Genomic DNA, 15,235 nt, shown 5'->3' on the forward strand with positions numbered 1-15,235 from the left:
TGACTGTTCACTGCTTGCACCACCCCCAGATTGTCACAACAGAAACGCACCCGTTTATTCCTCAACAACTCCCCCCACAATTCAGTCGCCAGGACAATCGGGAACAACTCTAACAATGCCAAATTGCCCAAAAACCCGGCTGCTCTCCACTCCTCTGGCCAGGGACCCGCGCTCCACTGCCCTTGACAAAATGCACCATAACCCCCTGACCCCGAAGCATCCGTGAAAAGCTCCAAATCAACACTGGAAATGGGTGCTTCCATCCAGACCAAACGACCATTAAACTCCGACAAAAATTGCCTCCACACCTCCAAATCCGCCCGCACCTCAGACGATAACCGCAGAAAGTGAAAAGGTGCCTTCACTCCTGCCGTGGCCAATGCCAAATGCCTACAAAACACTCGACCCATCGTCAGGATCCTGCAATCAAAATTTTATTTACCTAGCACTGACTGTCTTCCTGAGTACGGCCAAGAAAGTGCAATCTCCTTGTTCAAATCCACCACCTTGTCCTCGGGTAACCTACATTCCATTGCCACGCTATCAATTAGGATGCCTAAAAACTTCACACACGTAGCCGACGTTCCGTTTTTTCCGGCGCCAACAGCACGCCGAACCTAACCGCCACCCTTTCCATTGTACGCAGCAAGACCGAACAAATCCCCGAACCAGCCGGCCCTATAAACAAAAAGTCGTCTAAATAATGCAAAACCGAATTCCAACCCGCCTCCTGCTTTACCACCCATTCCAAAAATGAACTAAACGTCTCAAACAATGAACACGAAATAGAACACCCCATCGGTAAACAACAATCCACAAAATATTGCCCATCCCACTGAAAACCAAGCAAATGAAAACTATCCGGATGAATGGGCAGCAAACGAAACGCTGCCTCAATATCCGTATTTGCCAACAAGGCCCCCTGCCCGAAACGACGGACCCAACGCACAGCCGTATCAAAAGACGCATACGACACGGAACATAACTCGCCGCTGATGCCGTCGTTAACCGAACCCCCCCGCAGGAAAAGACAGGTTGTGAATAAGCCGAAATTTACCGGGCTCTTTCTTCGGAACCAGCCCTAAGGGCGACACCCACAAATCCTGCAAGGGACATTCAGCAAACGGGCCAGCAATCCTCCCTGCTGCAACCTCCTTCCCAATCTTGTCTGCTACCACATCAGGCCGTTGCAGCACGGACGCCAAGTTCCGCACCACGACCACAGCCCTAACCGAAATGCACGGGATCTTAAAACCGTCCCTAAACCTCGCCCACAACAACTCGGCCACCTCCCTATTTGGATTGATCCTTAGAAACGACCCCATCTCTTCCACCCTCACCGGAGTCACCCCTCTTGTGCGCAGCCTCAAATCCTTTTGCCTTCCCCCTCTTGAAGCACCGCGACAAACTGTGAGCCCCACCGCAGCCTGAGCATTCGTGTTTAAACCGGCAATCGGCGAGGTACTTGCAATAACCCGCATTGAATTGCCAGCAGCATCCCTTTTTTTCCCCCACTAAATGACTCTGCCGCTGGGGAACCCCCGGCCGCTCCCCGAAAGGGCTGGTTACTCGTCCTCGGAGCCGCCATCAGCCGCATCAAGGGGCTGATATCTTTATGGTCCCACCTAATACTTGGCCGGACCGCTTTCCGCTGGCGAAACTGCTCATCGTACCTGAGCCATGCCACCCCTCCATACGTCCTGTACGCCTCCCCGATCGCGTCCATGTAGCAGAAGAGGGCGGAACAATTGTCCGGCGCCTTTTCACTCACCACACTCGCTAAAATAGCAAATGCCTGAAGCCAGTTCAAAAATGTACGCGGAATCAGCTGATAACGCCGCTTCTCCTCCTCCTCCTTTTTACTCTCGTCCGGCTTCACCCTGTCGAGATGGAACTTTTCTAGGGGAAGCAGGGAGAAAATCTCCACATATTCATCCTTCCAGATATTCTCCCTGACTTCCGTCTTCAAATGTGCCCCCAACGGCCCTTCAAAACAGACATACACCTCCCCTTTTGCAGCATCCGCCAACCGAACGTCCTCGCCAACCTTACTTTTACTACCCCCACTTACTGCCGCCTCTACAAACGAGGCACCCGCCGTGACAGCCGGCGTGCTCGCAAAACTAACTGGACTAGCGTGCTCCCCCACACCCGCCGCCGACACCGGAGCCAGTACCGCCACTGGATTCACCCCCGCACCCGATCCCAACTGCGACACCAGAAACAGCAAACCGGACAATAACTCTTGCGCTAACCCCTCAGTCCCTGTCCGACCCGGCACCTCACACCCCACCCCGACCCCACCCGACCCCTGCAACTGCCTTGTCGGACGCTCACCTGGCTGTCCCTGGGGTAGCCTCCCCGCAGCCGCCAACCTCGCTGAAGCTCTTCCTTGCTGTAAGCCACTCGGCGTCGTGGAAGTTGACGGACCAGCACAGTCCTCAAGCCTGTCGTCGCCCTCCGAATACTCCTGGCTAACTTCACCATCCTCCAAAGCCTGGTCATCCGGAAAACCCGCGCCATTGTCCACATGGCCGGGCTGTGACTCCGCCGCTTCTCCGACGCTGGGCACGCCGCCAAGCGGCTGCCACCCCCTCGCACTCCAGACGTCGTCCTTCCTGTCCGGTCCCTCCTGCTCCGCGGCCTGATGGCCGCGAGCCGCATCCGACCGAACCTCCTCCGACGCATTCGCAAGCTGCGCAGTGGGCGGGGCCAAACCAAGCTCTGCCCTGCAATACCAGTCTCCACCACTGGTGTCACTGTTCTGCGAGTCCTGCAGCTGTCCATCAAAGAGCACTGGCCTGCAATACCAGTCTCCGCCACTGGTGCCACTGTTCTGCGAGTCCTGCACCTGCTTCTGCCGGGAGAAGAAGGCTACCGGCCTGATGCTGGAGGCCGCAGCGCCACCACCGATGCCACGTGAGGAGAAGGGCCCCCCTTGACTTCCGAAGGGGCCACATGGTCCACTGCTCTCCCGGAACGACTCCTAGGCACCCGAACAGGTATGTCCCAACCTTCAGCTCGCCCCTGGCCCCGGACATCCATCGAGGGGACCGCCGCAGTACTGCTCCCCCCCCCCCCTGCCACTCAGAGGACGAGAGCCGAGGGTTAACCCGACTCCCTCGCGTCAGTGCCCGGCGCTGCGCAGGATTCCTCCCGCTGCGCCTGCTGGCCGTGACTCGTACAGCCCCAGCAGCCACAAGCGGAGGGTCCCTGGCGGGGCTCCTTAAGCGCCGCCGCACCCGGGCGGTCGCCTCAGGGCACAGCTGTTCAGGAGGAACGGATCTCCTTGCCCTGGGCCTCTCCACCATATTAACTGGCGACTCAACCGGCACCGCCAGCGCCGCCTGCAAACTATTCTGCAGCCATGCAGAACCGTGAAGTTCTGCGGCTGCACGAACTGCCTCCATCAAAGTATCTAAGGACGCCATGCTCTCAACTAACCTGACCTCAAACTTCACCTATTCACACTGGACGCTGGTGGAGGGGCCCCTCCCCAGGTTATATACAGCCCGTGAATCCCAGATCCACCCCTTTCCCCCCCCCCCCCCCTGCCCTAACCATTCACAATCAGCTTTAACCCTTTCCTGACTTCAACTTCCCCCTAAGTCAAGCTACACTACACTATGGCTGCGCCCTGCTCCGTTGCTCTCATGACTTCAAGAATTCCCCTGACGATAAATTCCCCCGACGTACTGTATTATACCGTACTTCTTTCCAAGTTTGTTTCATTTAATAAAATCAAATGACTGTAAAAGAGCAGCATTCTACCAGACAACATCTACTGAGTCTCTTATCATGGAGCTCCAGCCGGTCATGTGTCTGCGCCAGTAATAGATAGTTTTTACTTGATAAATATGAAGGGCTATACAAAAATATTTAACCATATCACAACCAAACTGGTTGCTGTTAAAATATATTATGCAATAGGCAATTATTTTATGCTGAAAGGGGATTACGGGATTTAACCCCTCAAGGAATCAGCCCTATTTCACCTTAAGGACTTGGCCATTTTTTGCAAATCTGACCAGTGTCACTTTAAGTGCTGATAACTTTAAAACGCTTTGACTTATCCAGGCCATTCCGAGACAGTTTTTTCGTCACATATTGTACTTGTACACTGGTAAAATGAAGTAAAAAAATTCATTTTTATTTATAACAAAATACCAAATTTACCCAAAATTTTTGAAAAATTGCAAATTTCCAAGTTTCAATTTCTCATACATAGTAATACCTCCAAAAATAATTATTACTTTACATTCCCCATATGTCTACTTCATGTTTGGATAATTTTGGGAATTATATTTTTTAGATATTTTTTTTAGTTTAGAAGCAAATCTTGAAATTTTTCAGAAATTTGCAAAAACCCAATTTTTAGGGACCAGTTCAGGTCCGAAGTCACTTTGCGAGGCTTACATAATAGAAACCACCCATAAATGACCCCATTCTATAAACTACACCCCTCAAGGTATTCAAAATTGATTTTACAAACTTTGTTAACCCTTTAGGTGTTCCACAAGAATTAATGGAAAATAGAGATACAATTTCAAAATTTCACTTTTTTGGCAGATTTTCCATTTTAATCATTTTTTTCCAGTTACAAAGCAAGGGTTAACAGCCAAACCAAACTCAATATTTATGTCCCTTATTCTGTAGTTTACAGAAACACCCCATATGTGGTCGTAAACCGCTGTACGGGCACACAGCAGGGCGCAGAAGGAAAGGAATCTCATACGGTTTTTGGAAGGCAGGTTTTGCTGGACTGTTTTTTTTGACACCATGTCCCATTTGAAGCCCCCCTGATGCACCCCTAGAGTAGAAACTCCATAAAAGTGACCCCATCTAAGAAACTACACCCTCAAGGTATTCAAAACTGATTTTACAAACGTCGTTAACCCTTTAGGTGTTCCACAAGAGTTATTGGCAAATGGAGATAAAATTTCAGCCCCCCTGATGCACCCCTAGAGTAGAAACTCCAAAAAAGTTACCCCATTTTAGAAACTACGGGATAGGGTGGCAGTTTTGTTGGTACTAGTTTAGGGTACATAAGATTTTTAGGGTACATGTGATATTTTTATAGACCAGGTTGTCACGGATGCGGCGATACCTAATATGTATACTTTTTTTTTATTTATGTAAGTTTTACACAATGATTTCTTTTTTGAAACAAAAAAAAACATGTTTTAGTGTTTCCATAGTCTGAAAGCCAGAATTTTCAGTTTTTGGGCGATTACCTTGGGTAGGGTATGATTTTTGCAGGATGAGATGACGGTTTTATTGACACTATTTTGGGGTGCGTGTGACTTTTTGATCGCTTGCTATTACACTTTTTGTGATGTAAGGTGACAAAAAATTGTATAACTTTACAGATTGTGTTGTTCACCTCAATTTTAAACTTATAGGAAGTGTCCAAAAGGACATGCTATCTTATAAGCATTAATAAAACCTGACAAGAATTTTATTAGGAAAAATTTGGAAAATTAAAATAGTTCATCAAGATTTTTTATTTTTTTTATTCCCCACCCACCCAGTAGTAGCTACCTGTAAAGAAGAATATAGATAAATCTACTGGTTCCCAAGCTGTCTTTTGACCGCTGAGGCCAGTCATTGGTTGCATCTGTGCATGTGATGAAGCTGATAGACAGGGACCGGAGAGCCAGTGAAGACAGCCCTGAGCCACAGAGCTGGAATGGAGCAGCAGGAAGCTGGTAAGTATATGTTTCTTCACAGGTACCACCGTGTGGTAGCAGTTTAAAATAATCCAGGACAACCTCTTTAAAGGGGTTATCCAAAGCTCCTCAGAACATGCGTCGCTATGGATCCCTGCACGGCCGCCACTGCTTCTTCCCATCACGAGGATCAAAACATCCGGTGAGGGAGGGAGCAACCAATAGCAAGCTGCAACGGGGAAGAGCCTCCCTAGCTGATAAGGAGGCTGGTCATCATCGCGGCCTTCTATTGGCTGCTTCCCCTGTCGCCAGATGTTTTAATCTGCGTGAAAGGGAGAAGCTGCGGTGGCTTTGCAGGGATCCAGAGCTATGCAGGTGCTGGGGAGCAGGTAAGTATAATGTATACAAGGGTCCTGGGAATTGGAAGGGGGGTCTTTTAGTCTTCAGATAACCCCCTTTAAGGGTCCATTCACACGTCCGCAATTTCGTTCCGCATTTTGCCGAACGGAATTGCAGACCCATTCATTTCTATAGGGCAGCACGATGTGCTGCCCGGATCCGGAATTGCGGATCCGCACTTCCGGGTCCACAATACCGATCCCAAAAAAAATAGAACATGTCCTATTCTTTTCCGCCATTGCGGACAAGAAAAGGCATTTTCTATGAGAATGCCGGCGATGTGCGGTCCCAAAATGCGGAACGCACATCGCCGATGTCCGTGTTTTGCGGATCCGTGGATCCGCAAAACACAGACGGATGTGTGAATGGACCCTTAGGCTGAGGTCTGTCTTCCCTGTAAACACCAGTGGTATCATACAATGTATCACTTATGTGTTACAGGCAGGCAGGGGAGTAGCTATAGCGGGTGCAGAGGTAGCAGTCGCTACCGGGCCCAGGAGCCTGAGGGGGCCCAAAGACCCTTGTGCCGCATAAGACACTGGCATTATAGAAAGTGCATACTGGTCAATTTACACCTCTGGCTGGAGGGAAGGGGTTAGGTTAAGAATTTGGCATGAGGGGGTGCCCTTTCAATGTTTGCCTCAGGCATCAGGAAGGATATGTGCTCCCCTGCCCCTTGCCAACAAGCACTGAGGGACGGGGGGCCCAAGCTGAACTCTTGCACCAAGGCCCATGAGCCTTTAGCTAAGCCCCTGCAGGCAGGCAATATGGTTATACAGTATTCTACATCACTGCTGCTTTCATCTGTGGTTCTGCACCGTTAGAGGACAGAACAGCAGAAATAACAGAAGTGCACATACTGTAACTGACCCGAACAGAGCTGGAAAAGATTTCATTGACTACAATGGAGTCTGTGTAGTTCCCGTTCGAAATCCTGTTTTTTTTTAACGGATGCAGTCTTTTACCGTCCAGTCTTTTTAAGGAATCTGGAGCCTTCAACACAGATGTGAACTCGCCCTTACTTATCAGTCTGCTCCAGCTCGTCATGTCACTGCTTCCGTGATAAGCATTTTATGACAGGACATTTTGTCCAAGTGAAATTCGGTTCTTGTTTATATATTTGACATTGTGCAAAGTGCAATTAGTTGCAGTTATTATAGACTGCGCTACAGTGCATTGGTTTTCTGCGGTCAAAAATTTAAGTCTGACAAATTATACGTATTCCATCAAAGCATCAAAAATGCATCTGAGCCACCATATACAGTATGTATACAGTATGTAAGCGAAAATCTGATGCAGTACAAGAAGCAGCAGCAAGGTCAGCCAGAGGAACGCCGAAAAGTCAAGATTGGTTGTTGTTACCAGCGGTCAGGGAGCAATCTCATGACTGAAAATGCAGAACACAAGATTATTTACTGCAAGTCATGAGTCATGGCTGCCCAGAACCCCATAGACTATGACTGCAGTATGATGGATAAATAGTCCCACTATTAAGCCTCATTCACACGTCGGACATGTGCTGTATGTGTTCTCCACGGACAGCACACGTCCCCATTCATTTTAATGTGTGTATTCAGACATCAGGGTTTTAGCACGGGCTGTGGGTCTGTGTTTTTACCACGGAGGCATGCTCACGGATCCATCATGCCCATTATAGTCTATGGGTCCATGAAAACCACCGATTCAACACAGATGCCATCCATGTTTCACGGATCATTAGGAAGAAATGCTTTGAAAATTATCTTTCAGCTGTGCAGTGTCAGTGAAACACGGATGACACACGGACAGCAAAAAACTGACACACGAACCCAACACGGTTCCTTCACGGACAGTTTCACGGATGCATCACTGACCACCTTTTCACGGATTTAAGCACAGACACGGACATGTGAATGAGGTTTTACAAGTAGATCCTTGCATGCTGATTGTTATAGTTCACTAAACAGTACAGCGCCTTTTAGTGCTGCTTAAAGGGCTTCTGTCACCCCCAAAACACATTTTTCATTTTTGGGCTTGTTAAAATCCTTATTGAACGACTATTCCCTATATAGGGCTCTTACCTTGTTCTGTGGCTTCGTTTCATTAAAAATCGATCTTTTAAAATATGCAAATGACTTCACTACCAGCAAGTAGGGCGTCTACTTGCTGGTAGCCGCCGCATCCTCCTTTTAAAAAACCGCCCCCTCCTCCAGTTGATTGACAGGGCCAGCGAGCGCTCTCCTCCTCCGGCTGGCCCTGTCAGCATTTCAAATCCCGCGCCTGTCTTCATTCGGCGCAGGCGCACTGAGAGGAGGACGCTCTCAGTGCGCCTGCGCCGATGACGTCACCGAAAGAGAAGACGTCATCGGCGCAGGCGCACTGAGAGAGTGCTGAGGAGGCGAGCGCTCCCTGGCCCTGTCAATCAACTGGAGGAGGGGGCGGTTTTTTAAAAGGAGGATGCGGCGGCTACCAGCAAGTAGACGCCCTACTTGCTGGTAGTGAAGTCATTTGCATATTTTAAAAGATCGATTTTTAATGAAAACGAAGCCACAGACCAAGGTAAGAGCCCTATATAGGGAATAGTCGTTCAATAAGGATTTTAACAAGCCCAAAAATGAAAAATGTGTTTTGGGGGTGACAGAAGCCCTTTAACAAGTTTACAAAATTATCATTTCAGATTTTTTAGAAGAATGAAGATGGATGAATTATATTTGTATTTTTGTGGGTGTCTGTGGTGACAGTTTGCCAATGGTTGGTTATTGTAAAATCTTATCATCCTCATACTGTTCCAGGAGTCTGTAGATCTCAGATTCTGGGAGGAGTTTGCACAGTAAGCACAGTCATTAAAGGGATTGTCCAGGAGGTAGGTTGTGGGTATTCATCAAAATGAGTGGATAAAAAAATAAAAGAAGGGATACTCACTATCACCACTCCAGTTACAACACTTTTAGGTCCCCACTGATCTCTGTTTTCTCTGGTCTAGTCTTGGTGCTCAGACAATGCCTGGAGATGCCTGCAAGCCAACCATAGGCCACCATTTGTAGATCATTTGTAGATAACTGAGGACTTATAGTCACCCAGATCTTTAACAATTCTTTTTTAGCCTTTTCCAGGTTCATGCATCTCTATAACATGTTGTTTGAGTTCTTCACACTAACCAGTCTTTCTTGAGAGGAACAGTTTTTTCAGTAACCAGGCTTTATGTGCCTTTATTTAATGGCGAAAGCCCCTGTGAAGGTTCAATCTTCTTTTTTTTTCTGACAACTACAAATGTTGTGGCGTTATGTGATTAATATAGTGAGGGAGAGCAGAATGGCCTTCCTTATAGTGCAGTTATAACCAAAAACAGGGAGGAGTATCACCTAGCATCCACTGCAGCCTTAAAAGTGTTGTCTGAGATTTTTGATATTGATGGCCTATCCTCAGGAAAGGCCATCAATAGTGTTGAGCGAAGTTCTTGAAAATTCGATTTGGCTGATTTGCTTCGCTTCATGATGAATTACTTTGTCACGAAGCGCATTTCTTTGTCAGTGGTGGGTGCAATGACAGGGAAATGGAATTGTACCCCTCAGATGCCTTGTTCATCGCTGATTGAGGCATCTGACATTAATATTAAGGTCTATAATAAAAATTAAAATAAATCATACTTACCTCATCCTTTTCATCGTGAAGAGCCCACCGCCACCATCGTGATTGAAGATCCAGCATGAAATGTCGCACACACGTGATGACATCATTACTTTGGCCGGCGTGGTGACGTCATACATCACCGTGCACGAGATTTTGTGCAGAATCTTCAATGAAGATGGTGGCAGCGGGCTCTTTTTGCTCAAACGGATCAGGTAAGTATGATTTTTTTCTTTTTTTACCCCATTTCAGGAAAAATTGATTTGTTACCATGAAACATGAGGAAATTTGGCTTAGCAGCAAATTACCCCTCCTCTGTACCCTTACTGCAGACTGCTAGCAATTTATTCATAACCTCTAGTAGAGATAATAAAGGAATGACACAACATAGAGCCATAAGAATAGAGGCTCCAGAATTGTTATTACATGGGGAAGGCATGACGCTATTAAAACAAGCAGGTCAGGAGCGGTGACAGGTCCTCTTTAACCTGTGAGACAGACTGGTATCTGTAGAGATGTGAGACAGCTGACATTATCCAGCATTCATCTTTGATGAACGCTAAATAGGGAAAGTATATTAATTATTGTGTTCTTTGGAAAGAATATGTCTCACTGACGTGAGTTTAGGTGTGACGGTTTGGCAATCCACACATTTGGGAAACCTGATACGGCTAATGCATGAACATAACGACTATACAAGACTAATGTCTAAGTCTGATATTACAGTACGGAATATAGAGAAACTGGAGCAAGTAGTGGAGCTGTATTATCTCTTATTCTATGTGTTACTGGACTGGACTGTAGCTGCCTACAGTACAAGAATTATTGCAATTTTGGAATTTTTTAGAGGGAATGATATGGTAAGGCCATTACAGTTACATTTCGCAAGTGTCCCACAGTGGACTTTTTCTTTTTTATTTCACATTCTAGTTTTTATTTTGTTGTGTTTCAACCTATTATTGTTCTGTATTGAATCGATGCATTCATTGTCATAACAGTTTTGCCATATATTTTTGGCACTGGTAATACTAAGCATTAAATGGTATTGTTTTAACAGATATTGAGCAGTCTGCAGTGGTGGTCTTTAGTTACCAGATTATTATCACAATTTTGTTCTGCGTTTGACCCCCTCACCATTCTACGTCATTGCTGAACTACCCTATTTATGTACAGGTGAAACTCGAAAAATTTGAATATCGTGCAAAAGTCCATTTATTTCAGTAATGCAACTTAAAAGGAATTGCATTAATGCAGCTTGAAATTAGAATTTTGTGAAAAGATTCAATATTCTAGGCTCAAAGTGTCACACTCTAGTCAGCTAATTAATCCATACCCCCTGCGCAAAGGGTACCTGAGATTGTGACTTTGGGGTTTCATAAGCTGTAAGCCATAATCATCCAAATTATAACAAATAATGGCTTGAATTATCTCGCTTTGCATGTAATGAGTCTATCTCATATGTTAGTTTCACCTTTTAGGTTGCATTACTGGAATAAATGAACTTTGAACGATATTCACATTTTTGGAGTTTCACCTGTATTATCTTAATAATGACATAATGTTGAGTTCTAAAAAATTGTCATTATGGAGAATACAAGTGGACATGTCAGGAGGGCTGATAGGTGCTATATACAAACCGGATTCCAAAAAAGTTGGGACACTATACAAATCGTGAATAAAAACTGAATGCAATGATGTGGAGGTGCCAACTTCTAATATTTTATTCAGAATAGAACATAAATCACGGAACAAAAGTTTAAACTGAGAAAATGTACCATTTTAAGGGAAAAATATGTTGAATCAGAATTTCATGGTGTCAACAAATCCCAAAAAAGTTGGGACAAGGCCATTTTCACCACTGTGTGGCATCTCCCCTTCTTCTTACAATACTCAACAGACGTCTGGGGACCGAGGAGACCAGTTTCTCAAGTTTAGAAATAGGAATGCTCTCCCATTCTTGTCTAATACAGGCCTCTAACTGTTCAATCGTCTTGGGCCTTCTTTGTTGCACCTTCCTCTTTATTATGCGCCAAATGTTCTCTATAGGTGAAAGATCTGGACTGCAGACTGGCCATTTCAGTACCTGGATCCTTCTCCTACGCAGCCATGATGTTGTGATTGATGCAGAATGTGGTCTGGCATTATCTTGTTGAAAAATGCAGGGTCTTCCCTGAAAGAGATGACGTCTGGATGGGAGCATATGTTGTTCTAAAACCTGAATATATTTTTCTGCATTGATGGTGCCTTTCCAGACAAGCAAGCTGTCCATGCCACACGCACTCATGCAACCCCATACCATCAGAGATGCAGGCTTCTGAACTGAGCGTTGATAACAACTTGGGTTGTCCTTGTCCTCTTTGGTCCGGATGATATGGCGTCCCAGATTTCCAAAAAGAACTTCGAATCGTGACTCGTCTGACCACAGAACAGTTTTCCATTTTGCCACACTCCATTTTAAATGATCCCTGGCCCAGTGAAAACGCCTGAGCTTGTGGATCTTGCTTAGAAATGGCTTCTTCTTTGCACTGTAGAGTTTCAGCTGGCAACGGCGGATGGCACGGTGGATTGTGTTCACTGACAATGGTTTCTGGAAGTATTCCTGAGCCCATTCTGTGATTTCCTTTACAGTAGCATTCCTGTTTGTGGTGCAGTGTCGTTTAAGGGCCCGGAGATCACGGGCATCCAGTATGGTTTTACGGCCTTGACCCTTACGCACAGAGATTGTTCCAGATTCTCTGAATCTTCGGATGATGTTATGCACAGTTGATGATGATAGATGCAAAGTCTTTGAAATTTTTCACTGGGTAACACCTTTCTGATATTGCTCCACTATCTTTCTGCGCAACATTGTGGGAATTGGTGATCCTCTACCCATCTTGACTTCTGAGAGACACTGCCACTCTAAGAAGCTCTTTTTATACCCAATCATGTTGCCAATTGACCTAATTAGTGTTAATTGGTCTTCCAGCTCTTCGTTATGCTCAAATTTACTTTTTCCAGCCTCTTATTGCTACTTGTCCCAACTTTTTTGGGATTTGTTGACACCGTGAAATTTTGAATCAACGTATTTTTCCTTTAAAATGATACATTTACTCGGATTAAACGTTTGATCTGTCATCTACGTTCTATTACAAATAAAATATTGACATTTGCCATCTCCACATCATTGCATTCAGTTTTTATTCACAATTTGTTTAGTGTCCCAACTTTTTTGGAATCCGGTTTGTAAGTAGATCTGGTTGTTCTAAGTGGTTTCAGTAAATAGCTTGTTGACACTCAACAGGCAACAGTGTCTAAGGTGATTTCATCAAAGCTGAGTGGGAAATAACATTAGCAAAGGGCAGCAGTGGGCGAGATGCGTTCTCAATCTGAAAACAGCTAAGCCGATGTGCACATAGGTCTGATCTGGGAGGCTAACAGTAAATACTCAGCACCTTCTTTAAACTCCCTGCTCTCCTTTCACAATGGCCACAGGGTGGGGGTCAAAAGAGATAGTTGCGGTGAGATATGGGATAGGTGGGACATGCATCTAGTTATGGTATAACCTGTAGATATGACACAAATGTCTAAAATAGGAAACCCCCTTTAAAAGAAGCCAGTCTAAGATCTAGACTGTAAGTGGTATGTATGGCATGTTAGAGATGGTTTAGCACTGATGATGGTTGTTCCTGAGCAGCCACTTCACTCTCGTATGTTGATGGTTGGATTGTTCATAAGAACACAAAGATCCTTTTATCAGGGGGTTCTCCAAGACTGAGAAACAATGGCCCGGGCGCCAGGCATGGTGTTACAGGAGCCAAGATCCTGCATCTTCTGTTTCCGGTCCAGCAGTAACCCGAAGCTGTGGCGATGCACGCTCGCCCCTGGACCTGGAACGCTGTGAACAGCAGATTGAAACTAACTGACCTGTTGCATGTGCACTGGGCATCTGAGTTGGTGCCATGTTCATATGTGTGAAAAAAAATTATGTTTTAATATGCAAATGAGCCTCAAAGAGCAACGGGGGAGTTGCCATTACTCCTAGAGGCTCTGCTCTCTCTGCAACTGCTGCCCTCTCTGCACTTTGATTGACAGGGCCAGGCAGTGTAAACGTGATCATGCCTGCCTGTCCCTGTCAATTAAAGCAGAGAGCAGAACATTTAGGTGTAACGGCGACGCCCCCATTGCTCCTAGAGGCTCATTTGCATATATTAAAACATTATTTTTCTCAGCATCGACACCAACACAGATGCCTTCAGCTGCCAAGTGCACATGTAACAGGTCAGCCAGTGTCATAGCTACAAACCTGCTGACAGATGCCCTTTAATTCTTCTTTTAGAAGGCTCTATGGGCACTTGACCAGTACCCTTTTCTATGTTATTAGTGTACTGTACACTGTATATATAGTGCTCCTTTTATGCTGTTTGCATGATTTTGTTTCATCATGTGCTATATAGAACATTTTAAAAATTAATAACTTCTTCACAATTTGCTTCTACAGATCATAATAGAAGAGTTGGAGAATGAAAAACAGACTATTACTATAATCATCACTGAGCGTCTCAAGGATTATCACGATCTGGCGCAAGTGAAGACAGGACTCAGCCTGGAAGTGGCTGCTTATAGGTAATGTGAACTATCACTGGTCTGCTATTGCTCGAGGAATAAATCACGTTTTCTTTTTTTTTTTTTGCATGAAACAAATTTCAATTAAATAAAGACGTCTTTGAATTAAGAGGAAAGTTTTGTACAACATATTGTATGTTAGAGATTGATTCTCAACCTATACTTTTAGGTCAGATAACTTATACAGCCTGGGATTGGGTATGGTGAGATTGCTACAGTATTGTCATAGTCTGAACTGTGTAGATATGAGAAAAACTGGCCTCATATTTACCATATTTTCCCAACAATAAATTTAGGGGTTCTCTGGGATTTACATATCAATAACCTATACTCAGGATAGCTCATCAATATGAGATCGGCAGGAGTTAGACTTCCGACAACCCTGGTAATCAGCTGTTTTAGAAGGCCACAGTGTTCCCGTGAGTGCCGCAACCTCCTCGCAGCTCACCAACCACAGCGTCTTACATTGCATGGTGGCTGTGTTTGGTATTGCAACTCATTCCTATTCACTTGAATGGGGCTAAGCTGCGCCTGTGACCACTATGGCTGATCAGTGGGGGTCCTGGGAGTTGGACCACTCCTGATCTCATATTGATGACCTATCCCGAGTGCCTAACAAAAACTACCTATGAAAAAGTAGACCTTTAAAACTAAATTTTATTTATATCATTAAAATAAGGGAAGGCTGATTAGTCCTGATCACCTAAGGATATATAACAAGGAAAGTGTAATCCTAATAAACGTAAAGGAATTTCGAAAACAATCGAATAGCTAAATGATCAATATGAAAGGAACACTGGGGATCACCAGAAACTGTGGAGGGAGGATGAACAGAGGTAGTGGTGATAGGGAGGGACTAACGTTTTCCTAACTAATACCTCTGCCCGGGGATGACTCCTGATGCCTGTACTTCATCTGAAGTTTGTTTGGAAGTAAGAAAAGCTGTTCTATCCCGT

The 15,235-nt window shown here is 45.4% G+C and overlaps 1 protein-coding gene across 1 annotated transcript in view; it reads left to right on the forward strand.

The window, feature by feature from the left end:
* Positions 1-15,235, forward strand: part of SYNM (synemin) — a 99,940-nt gene that overhangs the window by 50,343 nt on the left and 34,362 nt on the right. Inside the window, exon 2 of the mRNA XM_040414216.1 lies at positions 14,155-14,279. Coding sequence (XP_040270150.1) covers positions 14,155-14,279 — 125 coding nt within the window. The remainder of the gene's footprint in view (positions 1-14,154; positions 14,280-15,235) is intronic.

The sequence above is a fragment of the Bufo bufo genome, chromosome 1 (genome assembly GCF_905171765.1).
Source record: "Bufo bufo chromosome 1, aBufBuf1.1, whole genome shotgun sequence".
Classification (NCBI taxonomy): Eukaryota; Metazoa; Chordata; class Amphibia; order Anura; family Bufonidae; genus Bufo; species Bufo bufo.